The sequence below is a fragment of the Tursiops truncatus genome, chromosome 15 (assembly GCF_011762595.2).
Source record: "Tursiops truncatus isolate mTurTru1 chromosome 15, mTurTru1.mat.Y, whole genome shotgun sequence".
NCBI classification, from domain to species: domain Eukaryota; kingdom Metazoa; phylum Chordata; class Mammalia; order Artiodactyla; family Delphinidae; genus Tursiops; species Tursiops truncatus.
This window is the reverse complement of record NC_047048.1, coordinates 49,529,060-49,546,365: the sequence shown is the minus strand read 5'-3', so window position 1 is coordinate 49,546,365 and position 17,306 is coordinate 49,529,060. Positions and strand designations below refer to the sequence as shown.

Genomic DNA, 17,306 nt, shown 5'->3' with positions numbered 1-17,306 from the left:
GGAGGGTGGGCATCACAAGCAGAAGCTATAACATGTTTAGCACATAATGGTGGGCTGCTGGCTGGGACTTTGGGGGACTGTAAGTTATTCAGTATGGGTGGAGGTAGGGGAGAAGCAGGAAATGAAGCTGAAAGAATAGGAAAGGGAAAATTATGGAAAACTTGTAGATCGCATATGGAGCTTGAAAAGTCTTCTCAAGGTTACTCAGAGTCATCAAAGGGACTTCAAAAAAAGGCAGGGTTGTTGAATGGCAGGGGTTGGAGGGGCCAGAGATTAGAGGTGGGCACAGCAGCTAGGGAACTGTTGTAATAAAATATCAAGCAGTAATAATGACCTAAACTAAGATAATGGCCCTGAGGATAGAGAAAACGGTGTAGATTAGAAGGATGTTTCAGAGATGGAGGCATTAAGACTTGGTGATTGATGGTATATGAAGTTTATGAAGAAGCATCAGTGAAAGATGACACTAAGATTTCAGTCTTTGGTGACCAGGAGGGTGTTGTTACTGTTCACTAAAGTAGGGAAACTACTAGTTGGTTTGGGGGAGAAAAAAAGATGTTACATTCAGATTTTTGTACATGCAGAGTTTGACGTGCCTGAGGGACATCCAAGTGATGATATAAGAAGTTGGAGGTTGAGTTCCAGATCACTGAAAGAAAGTTGAAAGTTGAAGATAAGACATTTGGAAGCTATTGGTACAGAGGTGGTAATAAAATTAATAGGACAGGGCTTCCCTGGTGGCACAGTGGTTGAGAGTCCACCTGCTGATGTAGCGGAGACGGGTTCATGCCCCGGTCCAGGAAGATACCACATGCCACGGAGCTGCTGGGCCCATGAGCCACGGCCACTGAGCCTGCGCGTCCAGAGCCCGTGCTCCACAACGGGAGAGGCCTCAACAGTGAGAGGCCGGCGTACCGCAAAAAAATAAATAAATAAATAAAATTTAAAAAATTAATAGGACATATGAACCCAGGAAAATATGTATGGTGAGACAAGAAGGATACAGAGAACAAGCACTACAAGAGTGGGATTAGGAAGAGTCATCTGCCAAGGTGAGGCTGAAAGGAAGCAGTAAGAGAAGTGGAGGAAAACCAGGAGAGAGGGCTTTCACGGAAGGTGGCCAAGGAGCAAGTGTTAAGGGCATCATGTAGGCAGAGATGTCTTATGGTAAAGACAAAAATGGCTTTATTGTAAGGTTTGCCAATCACAGGTCACAGGTACCCTTAGGAAGACGACTTTCTGTGGATTGGTGGGGGAGGAAGCTAAACAACAGGATTAAGGAGAATGGTAGAGGAAGAGGGGAGAGTGAGTGTAGGTGAAACCATCCAGAAGCTTGTTGAAGAGAAGACATAGAAGACAGTAGCTTAAAAGAGGGCATAGGTTCTAAGTGAGGGAGAAGTAAGGGAAATATGACTTTATTTATATGCTGGAGCCAAAGATCCAGTAGAGAGAGACTAGTAGAAGTTTTAGGAGGGAAAGAGTCAAAGATTCTGCATCTAGCGAAATTATAGAACCTTGGGCAAATCCCTTCACCCCCCTGAACTGCAATCTCTTTTCGGTTTCCCTTTTTCTTCAATAGTACACTTTGGTGATGTGTTCCACATTGGTAAGGTAGATTGCTTCGTTTCTCTCAATGATTGCATATTATTCCATTGTATGGATTACCTGTAATTTATTTAGCTGATTCCATAATGATGGGTCAGTTGGGTTAGACGGTTTCCAATATTTTTCCTGTTATAGGCAATTCTGTTCTATCTCACTTTGCACATGTGCAAGTATATTTATAGAGTAACTATCTAGAGATGCTATTGCTAGGTCAAAGGGTATGTGAAATTTTAATGTGGGGATATTTGAATTTGAACAGGTTTGAAAATGCTCAGAATGAAGGGCGATTGGTTTAGGCCTAATGCATCACCTGATTATTCACTAGGGAAAGTAGGATAGACAGTAGGATGGGAAGCAAATATGTGGCCACACCTCTGTGGACTTTTAGTCCAGTAAAACAAAGATGTGAGTCAGGACAGAACTAGACAAGAACATCACTATTCTGTGACGCCATGGCCATTGTGTGGCCAGCACCCCTGAAGATCCCTAGCCTATGATATGTTCCATGAGGTTGCACCTGAACTTTGTATGCCAGATGTCCAACTCCTAGGAAAAGCTTGGCATTTTCCCATGGAGAGGGGAGGTTCTATCAACTCCTACCTTAGGAGCTTGTAATCCCAGGCAAGTGGCCTCTTTAAAGCCAGGTCTTGGATTAAGCTATAACATAGGAACTTCAGGGTGAAGGAGCAAGTTATGAGACTAGATAAGTAGCATATCAAAGCCAGAGCAGTAACAATGAAACCAGTCTCCATCACATAAGAGCCTGGTATATCTGCAGCTCCAATCTCCACCTCTTGTCCCTTAACATCAAAGAGATGAGATAGACAATGCAAGAACTGGGTGTCATAAAATCAAGGTGTCCAATCCCTTGCAATCTACTCCCTATGGAGCCCCAAACCATAATTACATTTCTGGGGCCAGAGTCCCCCAATACCAGATGATGTTCCCATGAGGAATTAGGTGTTTGTTTCAACAGGGAAAGATAAATCTAAGACACCATGTCTGGTAGCAGGGCACTCCCTTCTCCAATCTCCTGCACTTTAACATATGTGTGTTAACAGGTAAGGTCAAGGAGAAAATGGGGCTGGAAGAGAATATTCGCATCCCCCAGAGAAGATATAGGAAAGTAGAATGAAGAAAGCTATGGCCACCCATTCACCCATATTTATTCCTTTATCAAAAAGCAATGGAGGTGGATGTCTCTTTACCTGATTTAATGTTTCTGCAGTTCAGGAACTACCACGTACAGCAGTTAAGTCAGAGTCGTGGGTTCTGGACCCAGCTCCTCCATTCTCTGGTTGAGTGACCACGGAATTAATCCACTGAGGCTCAGAGTCTAAGTTTATAAAACAGTAGTAATAACAGTATACGTGTCTCAAAGATAATATGGGTAGAGACTTGACATATGGCCTGGCACATATGAGCTAGTTAATAACTGTCAGCTATTACCATTAATAAGAACCCCACAGCACCAGGTGTGTTACAACTTGTTTTGTACCAAAGCCAGTATTATAGTACCTATTGTTACAAACCCTCGGACAGCATCATGTCTATGGATTCTTCTCTCCGGACCATTTGTGGCTTCTGTCTGTGCAGACATGGCCCAGGAAATTATGTGGCAGGAAGATACAATGCATTTGCAGAGCTGGGAGTTCAGCTAGTGGTTTTTAAAGTGTGTTCCTTGAACCAGCAGGATCGGTATCACCTGGGAATTTGTTAGGACCGACTCAAGGCCCCAAGTGATACTGAGATCATGCTAAAGTGTGAAAACCACTGAGCTAGACTCTGGAATGCCACTGAACTTTCCTAATAGACACAGGAAGAGTTGAGTGGAAGAAGAAATCCAAGATGGCATGCCTGTAGCTCACAGCCAGATTGGGGTGACTGGCTTAACAATCTTGCCTATTCTTGAATTCTCTCTGCTATGGCTGGGAACAGCCTGTAAAGCTGCAGACATTTCCTTTTCTCTTTCTCTCCCCACTTCTCTCCCACAAGACACAAGATAGTTCCTGCCCAGACATCTCAGATTACCATTTTTTTCCTCAAAGCCAATTAAAGGTCTCTAATCCCTCCTGTATTTACCTAAAGGATGAATTTGATCGGAAGAGATGAATGGGAAGGGCAAAATCCTAGAAGGGCTTTTTGGGAAAGGAAGTTTCTGCTCCAGTGGTGGGAACACACCCTCTCTCACTAAGCTTCTTATGAACTGGGGAATTTTTTGAATTACAACTTCCATCCAGCCTGACTTTCATCTCAAGCCCCCGACTGTGCCTTCAAAGGCAGTGTCTGACTTTATCCTTAGTATTAATACTTTGGAGATATTTTTTCCCCAAGTATAGCTCAAAGATCCCCAAAGTAATAGTTTGAATCATTTGAATTATTCCTTTTTGTAGGTTGAAAGGAGGTGAATATCAGCAATTTCTTATGATTAAACTTAATATATGGACCAAAGAATGCTTATCTGTGACCCATCATTCTGCGTTACTCAGGTTATTTTTTGAGGACTTCTGGGCATAGATCACCTCCTTTGAGGGGCCACCTAGAGTTGTCACTTTCTGGCTGGAGTCCTTATATAAATAATTTGACCTCCCAAGTCTCACTTTCCTCACCTCTAAAGTAGGGATGTTATTACCTTCCTTACAGGTTGATGTAGGATTAAAAGGGAAATCGTACATGGAGTGTCTGGTGTGGTACCCTAATTCTAATTGGTATTATTGCTTTAGTGGCCTTGTTCAGTGAAGCTGGAGGTAACACTCTTGAAATTCGTATCTGTACCTCTTCTGCTATGTCTTAGCTCTGTTCTGCACGTGTCTACGTGGTGATCTTCCAAGCCATAATTGTTATTCATCTAGAAATAAGGGGTCTGGACTTTTTTTTTTTTTTTTTAGGCCCTTAGACAGTATGCATTGTTATGAAATGGTAAGAAAGTGAAATATTTTTTCTGCCTTAAGTAAACGTTATTATTCTTCATTTCAGAGAAGGGTCGGATGAATTTATTTATGTGTTTTGGAATCTCAGTAGGAGAAGAGAAAGCAGCCCAGTAAATGAAGGCAGAAAGTTCTCCCTTCATCATTAACTGAACTGTGCAACCTCTGAGTGTCTCTGTTTTCCTGTCCTGCACAGGAGGATTACATACATGCCTCAACCTACCTCAGTGAGGATGGAAGTGATAGAAAGAGCTAGTGCTTCATGAAAGTGCTTTGAGCTTTGGAAGCAGAGATGTTGTATAGATACAAGGTGTTATTATATTACACAACGATGATCATTTTTCTTTGGCAATAGTCATGACACCAGGAAAACTTATCTTCTATTACAGTTCAAAAGCAGAATAGAAAGAACAAAGTGGTTTTTTTTTTTGTTAGCTTGTTTGTTTTCAGTAGAACCATCATCACCCCAGAGATGTTTTGGAAGGTGTAACAAGAGTATTCTCAATGGCCTTCAAAAGCTAGGTTAAGAGCTCCCTGCACTTGGTTCTTCCTCCCCTACACAATGGTAAGAGTCCTGACGGATTGTCTTTCTGGCTAATTATTAGATGCTAAAAAGGTAAATGGGAATCTGATACCCTGTAAGTTGGACTGTTGACAAGAGACACTGTGAATTTTCAAAGGTGGGCATTGATTGGAAATTTGCATGTGTTCCTAGCCAGTCTTGTTTACGGAGACGTCCTATTCTTGGAAGTAGACAAGGAGCAGCAATTCAACGTCCCCATCGATAAAATGGCTTGCCTTCCGCAGCTAAAATGTTCTGTGGCTTATTCGTAAACTGAGAGTTGAATAATAATGGGTGTATGGGGCCATGCACCAGCAAAGAACTGGGAAGCTTCACTTTCCTTAATGTGCAGCTGTTTGTATTTGTAGAGAGATGGGGAAAGTGACGTTTGAATGGGAGAACTTGGAGTCTGCGGGCTCACCTTTTTTTCTTGTTAAGTTAAAGTGCTTGTAGCTTTTTGTTTATATCAAACTATGCAGCTGAAACTCATGCACATAAGGAGAGAAATCCTATAGAACTGCCAACAAAAAATATTTACTGACTCGGGTTCTTTGCCAATTTTTGCCACTCACCACTAGAGGATCAGCAGACTGCGGAGCATAGATGTGTATTTTGAATACTTTCCTCCCTTAAAAGCATTCCAGCCATTGCCACCAATGCCCCACTCATGGGGCAGTCACTCTGTGGACATTCCTTTTTTTCCCCTCTCTCTTTATTCTCTCTCTCTCTTTTTTCCTCCTTTCTCTCTGTTTTAAATTGAAATATAGTTGACATACAGTATTATTAGTTTCAGGTGTACTACGTAATGACTTGATATTTGCATACACTACAAAATGACCACCATGATAAATCTAGTAACCAACTGTCTCCATATAAAGTTAGTACAATATTATTGACCATATTCCTTAAGCTGTATATTATACCCCCATGAATGTTTATTATCTAACTGGAGGTTTGTACCTCTTAATCCCCTTCACTTATTTCTTCCCCCCCCCCCCGCCCCCCGCCCTCCCTTCTGGCAATGTGGACAATCTCTGTTCTTCCTTAAAAGTAAAACATTGTAAGGATGGCCTCGTCTTTTTCCATTCTCTTTTGCCTTGTCTGTTCATTACCATGATTTCCTGTTTACATTCAGAGCCCTAGTTTTTGTTTTTAAGGAGTAACCACAAGCATAAGCAGATCTGAAAAAAACCCTCGACCAAATCTATGCTCGTTCTGACCACGTTCTTTTATCTCTTGTGGAGAAGACAGGCAATCAGAATTACTAACTGGAAGTGATAAGTCAAGCGAAGGAAAAGTGAATTAATACCCTCACTAGCTAACCCCAAGGCAGGTCAAGACGGAAAAATTCCATAGTTATATCATTTGATGCCTGCGAGATGGTAATTAAAAATTTTTGTTTTACATTTTTAATTTGACAAATACCAGTTTTCTTGTATGAGTCTAAACAGATTGTGGTTTCCACAGAGGCAATTTGGCAACTTGGCATAATATATATAATGTATATCTACATCTGTAAAGCATCTTAGCTTGATTAGAGATACAGGAACTGAATGCTGAGAGGTGATCAAGTGAACTTGGCTCCAGAACTGCCTCTCTCTTTACAGGTTTTTGAAACACCTCACGGCTGAAAGAGTTACATGGCCAGAGCACGAAGCTTGAGTTAGTACAACTATTTCAGATGTCACTGGAGGAGTTGAACTGGGAGCTGAGGCTTTTACTGTTAATAACATCTAGCTTCAGATGCCCTGGTAACCCAGGCTGGGTGCCATTGCTGATTCACCAGGTTTCCTGAATGTACCTAAGACAGAACTAGTTATGCAGCCTTCGGAATCATGGCAATTTATAGGGGGTAGCTCAGCCCAAACCAGCTTTCCTTCTCTTCATGCTGGTTTGAGCTGTTTTCCTTCAATTCAGTCTTTCTTCTATCCTCAGAGACAATAAAGCCGTAACTCAAGGGTCTGGGGGGGGTTCTGTTAGTGTAGCAGTAAGTGTAATCTGAGAGGAGGAGACTTGACACGGGAATGCAGTATCTGTTCTTGGATAGAGCCTCAGTTACATCCCTGTCCTGCCACCCCTGGAAGCTAGATGGCCTTGGGCAATGTCCTTCGCTTCAGAGTTTTCTCACCTATTAAATGGGCTGATGACAATAGAACAGTTGTGAAAGTTGAGTTAATTGACATACAGCACTATTAAGTTTTCCATAATTGTTCACTAGTGTTACTATTGATTCTACTGAGAAGTTGAAGCTGAGTAACGTATTCATGCCAACCTTAATTATCAGAACAGGAGAAAGGAGCCTTGTGAAGATGAATTTGGAAGAAAAATTGTTGTCCAATATGACAAGAAACCATGTTATTTTCTGTTGTCTTTACTCCTTGGTGTCATTGGAAACCACATCAATTTTGGGGGTATGTTTCAGAGTAAACCGGTCCAAACTTCACCATTTTCTATACAAGTCATGATTTCACTTTTTTTTTTTTTTTTTTTTTTTTGCGGTACGTGGGCCCCTCACTGCTGTGGCCTCTCCCATTGCGTAGCACAGGCTCCGGACGCGCAGGCTCAGCGGTCATGGCTCACGGGCCCAGCTGCTCCGCAGCATGTGGGATATTCCCGGACGGCGGCACGAATCCGTGTCCCCTGCATCGGCAGGCGGACTCTCAACCACTGCGCCACCAGGGAAGCCCTCCGTTAATAATTCTTGAGTAACTCACGAATGGCTTCTTCAGTGACTCTCAGAGAATGCAGTCCTGACAGCTCTAAAGTCTACATTCTAAATTTTTGAAGCACAAGTATTGTTCTAGAACCTAAAGGATGATCAATTCTAGCCCCTTGTATTATGATGTATACACATGCCACCTCATCCCTCATCCTGCCACTTATACACGTGAACTTAAACATGCTTAGACCATCTGGGCATTCCCCTTACCTGATCATTTGGAAAGTGTCCCTGCCATCTGGGTAAGTTCAGGCCATTTGGATGTCTTCAGATGTGTATCTTGGTAGGACAGCAGTGTTGATATCCTTCGAGTATTTACTGAACAATTACATGAAAATCTCAATTTTTATTTCCAAAGCTCAAAACGAGCTAAACGTTTTATAAGACATGATTTTATAAGAGACACAAAGACTGTACAAAACCATCTTTAGCAAACATCTAGATTCTGTGAAATATCTGTACCCACATTACGTTTAATACAGAGGCTATTAAATGACTTAGATCTTTATTGTTTCTTAATATTATGAATGTAGTCCAAAATCGTTTTAAAACATTCTTAAAGTTGCCTATAAATACCTCCTAGTTCATATTAACACAGAATTTTTCCTTCTGGCTATTTTACTTACAGACATCATTTCATTTATTTTCTTAGGATTCTGGTCTATTTATGACTGGGCTGGTCATTTCCACAGTAAACTCTTCTCTGGCGAGCCTTTTGTTCATCAGCTACATAGTTTAATAGACAGTTAACCCAGATTTAATTCACTTTGTTAATTTAAAAAGAATTAGAACACAATAGAGTTTAATAAACTTTCCAAACCCCATTGAACATCATTTGCTCTTTTCTGTACAGTATAAAAGGGACCCCAGCACCTTGTCATGCCTCATGGTCGTCACTAATGCAATAATTGTTACCACATTGCAGAAGTGTGACCACGCCAGCTCATAACATGCCACACACATTGATGTCCATGTGCTGAATATCCAGCAAGCTCAATCTTTGATTCTAATCAGAAGAGCTGCTTCCTATTCATATCTAATTATCTTAATTGCCACTGCTTCCCATTATGCCACATAAGTAGATAAGAATACATTAGCTAAAAATTGTCAACTCTACTATGCAACACAGATCAGGCATTTTATCACATTGTTCATGAAAGTGTGGGAAATGTATTTGCTAGTTGTTGTGTTAGGAATCCAAAGGCATTTCAGGGCAGGAGCGCCAAATTTCAACAACCTGAGCTGTGGAGTGTTTGTGTCTTCTTCCTTGCCAATACTCCATCCTTAACTGGGCAACTTTCAGGCTTAGGCTGCTGCTGTCTTTGACTGTCAAGTGATGGCTTTGGGTCTGACTCCAGTGGGTGCTCCCCTTTCTGGCCTTTATCTGTTGAAGAGGGAAGTTACTTTTTTGTGTGAGCTCCTTCAAGAACCAGCAGTTGAGTTTAATAGATCAGCTGCCTCATTTGGGCAACGGCAGAATTCAGACATGTCTGTAGCCATCTCATGACAACCCCAAAGTGAATAGATTCATTACAAACAAGTCTCTTGGTTTTAGTCAAAATAATTCAATTTCCTTTCTGGATAAAAGAAGTTTTAGTTAATTTACTTTCTTTCCTTTTTTTTTTTACCTTTTCTTTCCCTCCTATCAGCCCATCAAAACTTCGGCCCTTTCTTAACCCTAATTCAAACATCACTTCAGAAGTTAACACATTTGAGTTCCAAAAGCAATGCTTTTAACTTCTGTCCTGTGGTCAATAAGGGGGCTAAGTCGATGTATAAACAGTGTCAGATAGTGTCTCACACATGGCACTTAAGAAACCTTACCCCTGATAGTGCCTTGACCTCGGGCCCTCCGACCAGGCCATCTCGGTGACACTGTACAGGGAGCCATCAAAGAAAGGACTTGTGCGGTCCCGGGACCCTGACAGCCCGGCCTCGGGGAGAAGGTGCTGACGACGGGCCCAGCTTGGGCCTGACGTGGCCACTGAGCAGTTTTACTTCAGCTCGTGACCTGACTGGGGAGAGGCAGGCTCATTTTTCCTCTGCGGGTCCATTTCTCATCTCACCTGCTTCTCAGCTGATGGAGAAACTTTGCAATTGGACCCTGATGGATTCAGGGGTGCCTTTGAAGGAAGCTCAAGGAAGGCAGGCTCAGAACTTGGGAGGCTCTGAGTAGTCTCCAGGGATAGCAAGGTGACCATCTACTGAGCAGAGCAGCATTTTGATGTACTCGGGCTGACCATAATCTTGTGGCCAGAAAAGAAGCCCTCGGGAGGAGAGCCTCAGTTTGCCGTATAGAGGTAGATGCTGAGGGAATTTGGGAAGGGCACCAAAGGCCCTGCTACACACACAGCGACTGTAAACACCTACGGATATGTCTCTGAAAGAAGAGAAAATGCAAAGGAGATACTCATTTTCTCATCTAACAAATGTTTGTGAAGTCCTCTTTATGCAGAGGAAGGTGGCCTCGCTGGGGTGTGAACACTTCTCTCCTGTTAGGAGCTCCACGGTAGCCAGCATGGAGGGACAACTGTTTTTTTTTTTTTTGATGTGGACCATTTTTAAAGTCTTTATTGAATTTGTTACAATATTGCTTTTGCTTTACGTTTTGGTGTTTTGGCCGCAAGGCATGTGGGATCCTAGCTCCCTGACCAGGGATCGAACCCGAACCCCCTGCACTGGAAGGCAAAGTCTTAACCCCTGGACTGCCAGGGAGGTCCCAGGAGGGGCAACTTTTAATCCTGATGTGACTTCTTGAGTTCACGGGTTGTCATACACACCATTGACCTGAGAGTTAGGAAACGTGTGTCCTTGTCCCTGCTCTGCCCTTGACAAGCCATGTGACCTTGGAGGAGTTGTCTTGCCTCCAAGGACCTCAGTTTCTTCTAGTGCTAAATGAAGGAGCTGGCGTTAAATGTTCTGGGGGCCCTTCCTGCCTGATCTGCAGTAGCCAAGGATCCATGTGCAGAAGTGGGTGTGGTCACAGGGCTGTGCTGTGTGGGTCACTTGCTGTGAGCAGCCTCTGGTCTGGAGGCATTTCAGGTCAAGGGAAGTCTGACCTGGGAGAAATGTTGGAGCTAGAAACTTATTTTTATAATTAATAGCAGTGACACTTAAGGAAGCACCATGCCTTGTGCAAGCTCACCCAGCTAATTAGGGGGCAGAATTGGAGCCAGAACCTACTTTCCTATTCCTCAATTGATGGACCTTTCTATTAATCCATGAACCATACTTTTTGTGTCAAGCTATAAGGAATAAGCCTTCCTAGATGGTGGATTAATGGCTAAAGAAACACACTTGATCTGAGTACTGTGATCATGGAATTGAAAGACATCCTCATTTAAGGGCTTAACCCAAACCTCAGAGGCTATAAGCTCCTTAGAAAAGCTCTCCTGCTGAATTGGTTCTATGTGCTACCCATAGAATTCCGAATCCCACCTGTAGGGATTGCTATCAAGTGGACAGGTAGACCAAACAAGTGGATTAAAAAGATCCAACCTTACCATGAGTGCTTGGGTCAGTAGATACCACCTGTGTTATTTAGCCTTAGTGGATCTCTATTCAAGGTGGCAGGTTGGTAATAGTGATAGGCAAGGAAAGGGAACAGAATTGTGGAAAGAGGTGGGGGAATCCAGACTCTTTAGAATGTGAAACGAATTTAGATGTGAATTGAGAACGTAAAGATGTACCAGCACTGCTTCCTGTGTGAACACATATGCGTTCATTCATTGAACGACCATCTAGGTGGTGACACCTTTGGCATCCCATAGGACTGAGTTGAGGTTGGTGATCACAGGGTGAATTACAGGTATTATGCAAATCACTGCCTATTTTCTGGCCTGATCTTCACGTATTACATCCTGTCCCATCCTAGTAAAATGTTAAGCCTTGGAAAATCCAGCACAGTAAAAGTCCACTCTAGACTCTTGTGTGGTTCATGGACCACCTTCAGCAACATTACTTTGCGAGCTTGTTAGAAATGCAAAATATCAGTCCTGACCCCAGACCTACTGCATCAGAATATCTGCATTTTAACAAGATCTCCAGGAGATGTGTTAAAACTTGAGAAGCACTGTTGCAGACGTGAAGTGCTGTTCAGAACAAGTGGGTACTTCCTTCAGTGGAACCACTGAAAAAACTCTCAGCCAGAAATAGACCGCTTAAGGAGACCTTGCAAACAAGTGGAAAAACTGAATGTAATTCAAATAATCGATACAATGGCTTCATGTTTAGTGCTGTTGTGAGCTAATATTGAAACAATACTAAATCAAACACAGAGCTTTTAAGAAAAACCTGCTTTCGTTTTTTTTTTTTTTTTTCAGGTGTGAAGATACGGGAAGATGTTATTTATAGTTATCCCTTAGTTCACTCCACAAAGGATAGATAGACATGCCGCTATGAAGCATAACAGTTATTAATGCAGAGAAAAACTCAGTACTGGTCAAGGGCTGCTGTGATGAAAGGTTTTTATTCCATACATGAAATAGAAGGTCTCAGAACCATCAAATTCCCACCTCATCTTTGAACCCACAGAGGTAACTGTCAATCTCAGTTCCAAAACATCCCCCAGCCTTTTTTTGTTGTTGTTTTATTTTTTTAAATACATCTTTTTTTTTTCAGGTTTTAAAATTTTTAATTTGCATATTAAAAAATTGTGCATTCCAATAATTAAAATCATTTGAACAACAACAGCAAAAAAAAAAATGGCACTCTGATTAAACTGCATTTTACAGCCCGCAGGACACCTTGGACCAGTTTGCTCTTTACTCTAGATTTCACTGTCGTCCCACTCAGCCTCCTTCACCAACATGCAAGTTCTTTTCCTTCCCTGCCAGCCAGACAGGCGGATGGGAGGCAGGCGCGGCCTTCGTTGTCAGTAGTTCTCCATTCTTTGATGTGAAAAAGGGCAGCACAGTCATTTAAACTTGATCCAACCTCTTTGCATCTCACAAAGTTAAATAGCTAAAAGAAGTAAAATAAGAAGGCAATGCTCGTGGAATGTACAGTGCATATTGGCGGTGCACGCCTCATTACGACTCGCCTGCTTGCTTCTCCTGTTCAATCGTTTCTTGTGAAGGCAGTGGATTTTTCTCTTTCGTTTCTGTTTTCTTCAGTTTCGATTTATCGAATTTCTCAATCTCAGCCACATCGGGTTTGTCAGACATGGCTGCAGAGGAAGCGGAGCGAGTTACGAGCGAACGAGGTCCGACCTGCGCAGTGGTCGCCGCCGAGTGCCTTAAATACATCTTTATTGGAGTATAATTGCTTCACAAAGCTGTTTTAGTTTCTGTTGTACAACAAAGTGAATCAGCCATATGCATGCATATATCCCCATATTCCCTCCCCCTTGAGCCTCCCTCCTACCCTCCCTATCCCACCTCTCTAGGTCATGGCAAGGCACAGAGCTGATCTCCCTGTGCTATGCTGCTGCTTCCCACTAGCTATCTATTTTACATTTGGTAGTGTATATATGTCAATGCTACTCTCACTTCGCCCAGCCTTTTTTAGTAGGGAATCTGAGATGTTTGTAAAGAATGGAGGTTAGATCTGGCTTTTTGCTTTCTTTTTCAAAGACTCTGAAAGGAATCATTTACAAAACAAATTTCGACTAAATACACTTTGTTGGGAGAAGTGGTGATATTTCTAAAGAGAACAAACTTTTAAAAGCAGCTTGAAAGATTTGAGAAGCATCCTTTCATTGGTAGGTTTCAACAGATTAATTACAAACTATTTTTTATAACCACGTGAAAGCAGGCAATTGCCTATTGACTGCTAGGCTTGGACATGGCACATGGTCACTTCTGCTGTGTTTCATTTGCGAGAGCAAGTTCTGTGGCCAATCCTATGTTCAAGGGATGGAAAACAGACTCTAACACTTGATGGAAGAAACTACTAAATCACATTGCATGGGAGGGAAATAATTGGGAGAAATTTCACAATCCATTTACCACATCAGGATAGACTGATTGCTATAGCAAACAACCCCCAAATATCAGGATTTTAATACAGTAGAGGTTTATTCCTTGCCTTTATTACCATCCAGTAAGGATGGGCAGGGGAGTGGGGGAGGAGCTCTGTTCCACACAGTCACTCAGGAACCCAGGCTCCTCCTATCTAGTTGCTGTGTCATTCAAGGCCATGGAGCCTTCCACCAAGAGTTCTGTTTCCAGCCAGTAGATGAGGGAAGAGGGCAAATATGTAGAAGGAACATCTCCTACTCATCTCAACCTGGAGGTGTCATATATATCACTTCTTTCCCCTTTCTCATGGCCAGAACTGGGTCACGTGGCTGAATAGAACCACAAGGGAGGCTGGGAAATGTGGTCCAGCTGTGTTAGGAGCAAAAGGGAAGATGGTTTGTTGAACACCTGGCCAGACTCTGCTACAGCTACAGACTCTGTGACTGAAGAACACGTTCCAGAAGAGGCACCGGGACACATTTCAAAATGTTGACATGTGACCCTGTGTGGTGGACAAAGTTTAGAAAGACAAGGTCATAATTAGGAAGGGAAGACAGACCCAGGTCCCTGTGTAAATACCTGGGAGATCAGGGCAGGAGTCTGGGGAAGGGTTTGGAGAGACTTTGTACCAGGTGGGAGCTTTGGGGCAGTGGAACTTTAATAGGAGGAGACAGAAGTGAAGGGCATAAGGAGAGCGTTGAGCCACATGGGGAGACTAGGTTTGTGTGCTTGTTTGACATTGTTGCCTCTAGTGGGGCCTAAAGTCGCTGCCTTAACGTGGGTCGCCTCTGTTAGTGCTGGTTAGAATAATGTACCCCTTAGGGCTACATTAAAAAGCTATGCTCGGCGCCTCATTTGCACCTTCAAAATATGCGCATACATGTGCGGGCCAGAAAAGGCTGCGCTCAGAACATGCATTCTTACGTGAACTGCAGGTAATTGCACAAGCAAACAGGAAGTTGCGTAGGTATGCAGGCAGCCGCCCGCTGGAGATCTGTGTGTTGGCACGGGCAGGCATGTGTCTTGTTCGTTTGTGTATGATTTTAAAGGATTCTGCAGAGGGGAGGGAGAGAAAGCAGGCCTCTGGGCATCTGCTTCTCCAGCTACAGCTGTCCTTTGTCCTTCTCAAGGTTTTCTTTCTGGGCAGGGCCAAGTTCAGGGCCTGTTTGTGGCTGTAGGAAAACGGTGCATTTTCAAGGTCTTTTTGGGAGCACTCATGCAGAGGGGTTTGGCCTGAAAGTTTGTGTCCCCCAGACATTAACGTGTTGGGACCCTCAAGCCCAGTGTGATGGTGTTAGAAGGTGGGGCCTTTGGGAGGTACTTAGGTCCTGAGGGTGGAGCCCTCATGAATGGAATCAGTGCTCTTATAAAAGAGGTCCCGGAGAGCTCCCAGGCCTCTCCCACGATGTGAGGACACAAGAGGAGTCTGTGACCTGAGAGAGGGCCCTCACCAGACCATGCTGGCACCCTGATCTTGGATTTGCAGCCTCCAGATCTGTGAGCAGTAAATTTCTGTTGTTCACAAGCCGCCTTGTCTGTGCTGTTTTGTTACAGCAGCTGGACGGGCTAAGACACAGGGTTTGCAGGTGGCCGTTTGGACGTGAATTAGTTCTGTGCTGGGAGTCTGTGGCTGTCTCTTACGCTGACTGCTGAGCTGCTGAATAAACTCTTCCTTTGAAATTCTCTTTGCTGGGATCTCTGTGTCCTGGTTCTCCTCCTGATTCTGCTGGTCACTTTCCTTTATCTTTATTCACTGTCCTCTTCCTTCTTTCATCCCTCAGATGTTTTCCTGTGAGTCTGTCCTTAAACATCTTCTAGCTTTCTGGACCAGCACCGTCCACTAGAACTCTCTGCAATGGTGGGAATGTGTATCTACGCTGTCCAGTACCATAGCTGCTCACCATTGAACACCTGACATGTGGCTAGTGGGCCAGAGGAAATGAATTTTACATTTTATTTAATTTAAACTTAAATAGCCATAGGTGGCTGGTGGCTGCTGTATGGTAGCCATAAGCTCTAGAACATTCTTTATGGGAAATAATGTCTACTATAGTGTCAACACTATCCACCCATTATTACCTATCTGAATCTCTTGCTATGCGCTTTCTGGACCTATTTTTACGACATCTCGACCTGGTTGGTCTGCGGTCTCGTCAAATGCAGTGTGCCTAATGTTTAACTCTTTATCTCTATCCACAAAACACATTTTCTCCTGGCCGTCTTCCTATCACTTTACGCTTGTTCATTTTTTAGAACCAGTTGTGATCATACCGTGTCATTCATATATCATCATTGAGGTGGATCCAGGTGTTGGAAAACCTAAACTTACACAGATCTAGGGGATACTCCATAAGAAAAAGAATACAACAGTGTGAATGCAAAATTAGATTCAGAGCATTGCAGGAGCCTGGGAAAGTGAGAGAGGTATCCCTGAAACTTAAGCCTTATCCCCTTTACTATAAACTGGCCCCAGTTTATCATTAGAATATTTTAGTTTCCGGGTTTGAATCTCAATTTGACCCTCTTCTTGCTGTACGAACATGGGCACAGGGCTTAACTATGCTCAGATTCAGTGGGCTTACTGGGGATAACAATAATAATGCCTATTCAACTGGGTTGTTACAAAATTAAATAAGATAATATACAAAAAGATGAACATCTAGAAGGTATTTCCTGAAAATAATTTTATTCCCTTGTTCTCATTACATAGGGAATAGTACCAGCAATAATAATGGTAATAATAATAGCAGTTAATGTATCAGATGCTAGGTTCGAAACTTACGTAGAATATCTCACTTATTCCTAGAAGGTAGGTATTCTCCTGTCCCCATTTTACAGATATTCTCCTGTCCACATTTTACTGAGGCCCAAAGAAGGTAAGCAATGAGTGCAGGTTCTCAGATGCTAGTTAGGAGGGGAGCTGGGATTTGAACCCAGGCAGCTGGACCTTGTGTTCTTAGTGTCAGTCCTTGAACAGGGCATGTGGGATTCTTCACAACTTCTTTGCATCAACATGCTGAGTTTCCTCCACATGTGTCTATGTTCTTGCTGGCCAGCCTACTAAACATTCCATGACTTGTGTGCATGCTTCTGTTTCTTTCCTCATGCTGTTTCTTTTCCCTGGAATGCCCTTCCCTCCTCCTCAATTTCCTCTGTGTTTCCATGTGCTGTATTCATGTCTTAATGTAATACCCTTTATTGCTCTCACTGTAAAGGAGTTGCTCAAAGGGTTTTATTTTCCTCCCCATCCAACACAATGTCCTTTGTAGAAGCTTCATGGTTGCTTATCTCATGAGCAACTGGGGTGTTGTTACCTCACAGGGGAGCTTTGAAAAATACAGAAGCCTGGGTCCCCCACCCCCAGGCCACATACATCAGAATGTTTGGGCTTGGGTTCAGATTCACTGACCTAAAGGACTATGTTTTTCCCTCTTTGAGCTGGTGACTAAAAAGCCAGGAACCAAATGCTAGCTCAGCTCTGCAACGAGGCAAAACCTCGGGCTTCATTTCATCTCTTCCCCTGATTTTCCCTT

The 17,306-nt window shown here is 43.0% G+C and overlaps 1 protein-coding gene across 1 annotated transcript; it reads right to left on the bottom strand.

The window, feature by feature from the left end:
- Window positions 1-12,527: 12,527 nt before the first annotated feature.
- On the bottom strand, window positions 12,528-13,059 carry LOC109550911 (thymosin beta-4). The gene has a single exon (XM_019941491.3). It carries the CDS (start codon window positions 13,057-13,059, stop codon window positions 12,844-12,846), a length of 216 nt encoding a protein of 71 aa, XP_019797050.2. The 3' UTR covers window positions 12,528-12,843.
- Window positions 13,060-17,306: the final 4,247 nt, after the last annotated feature.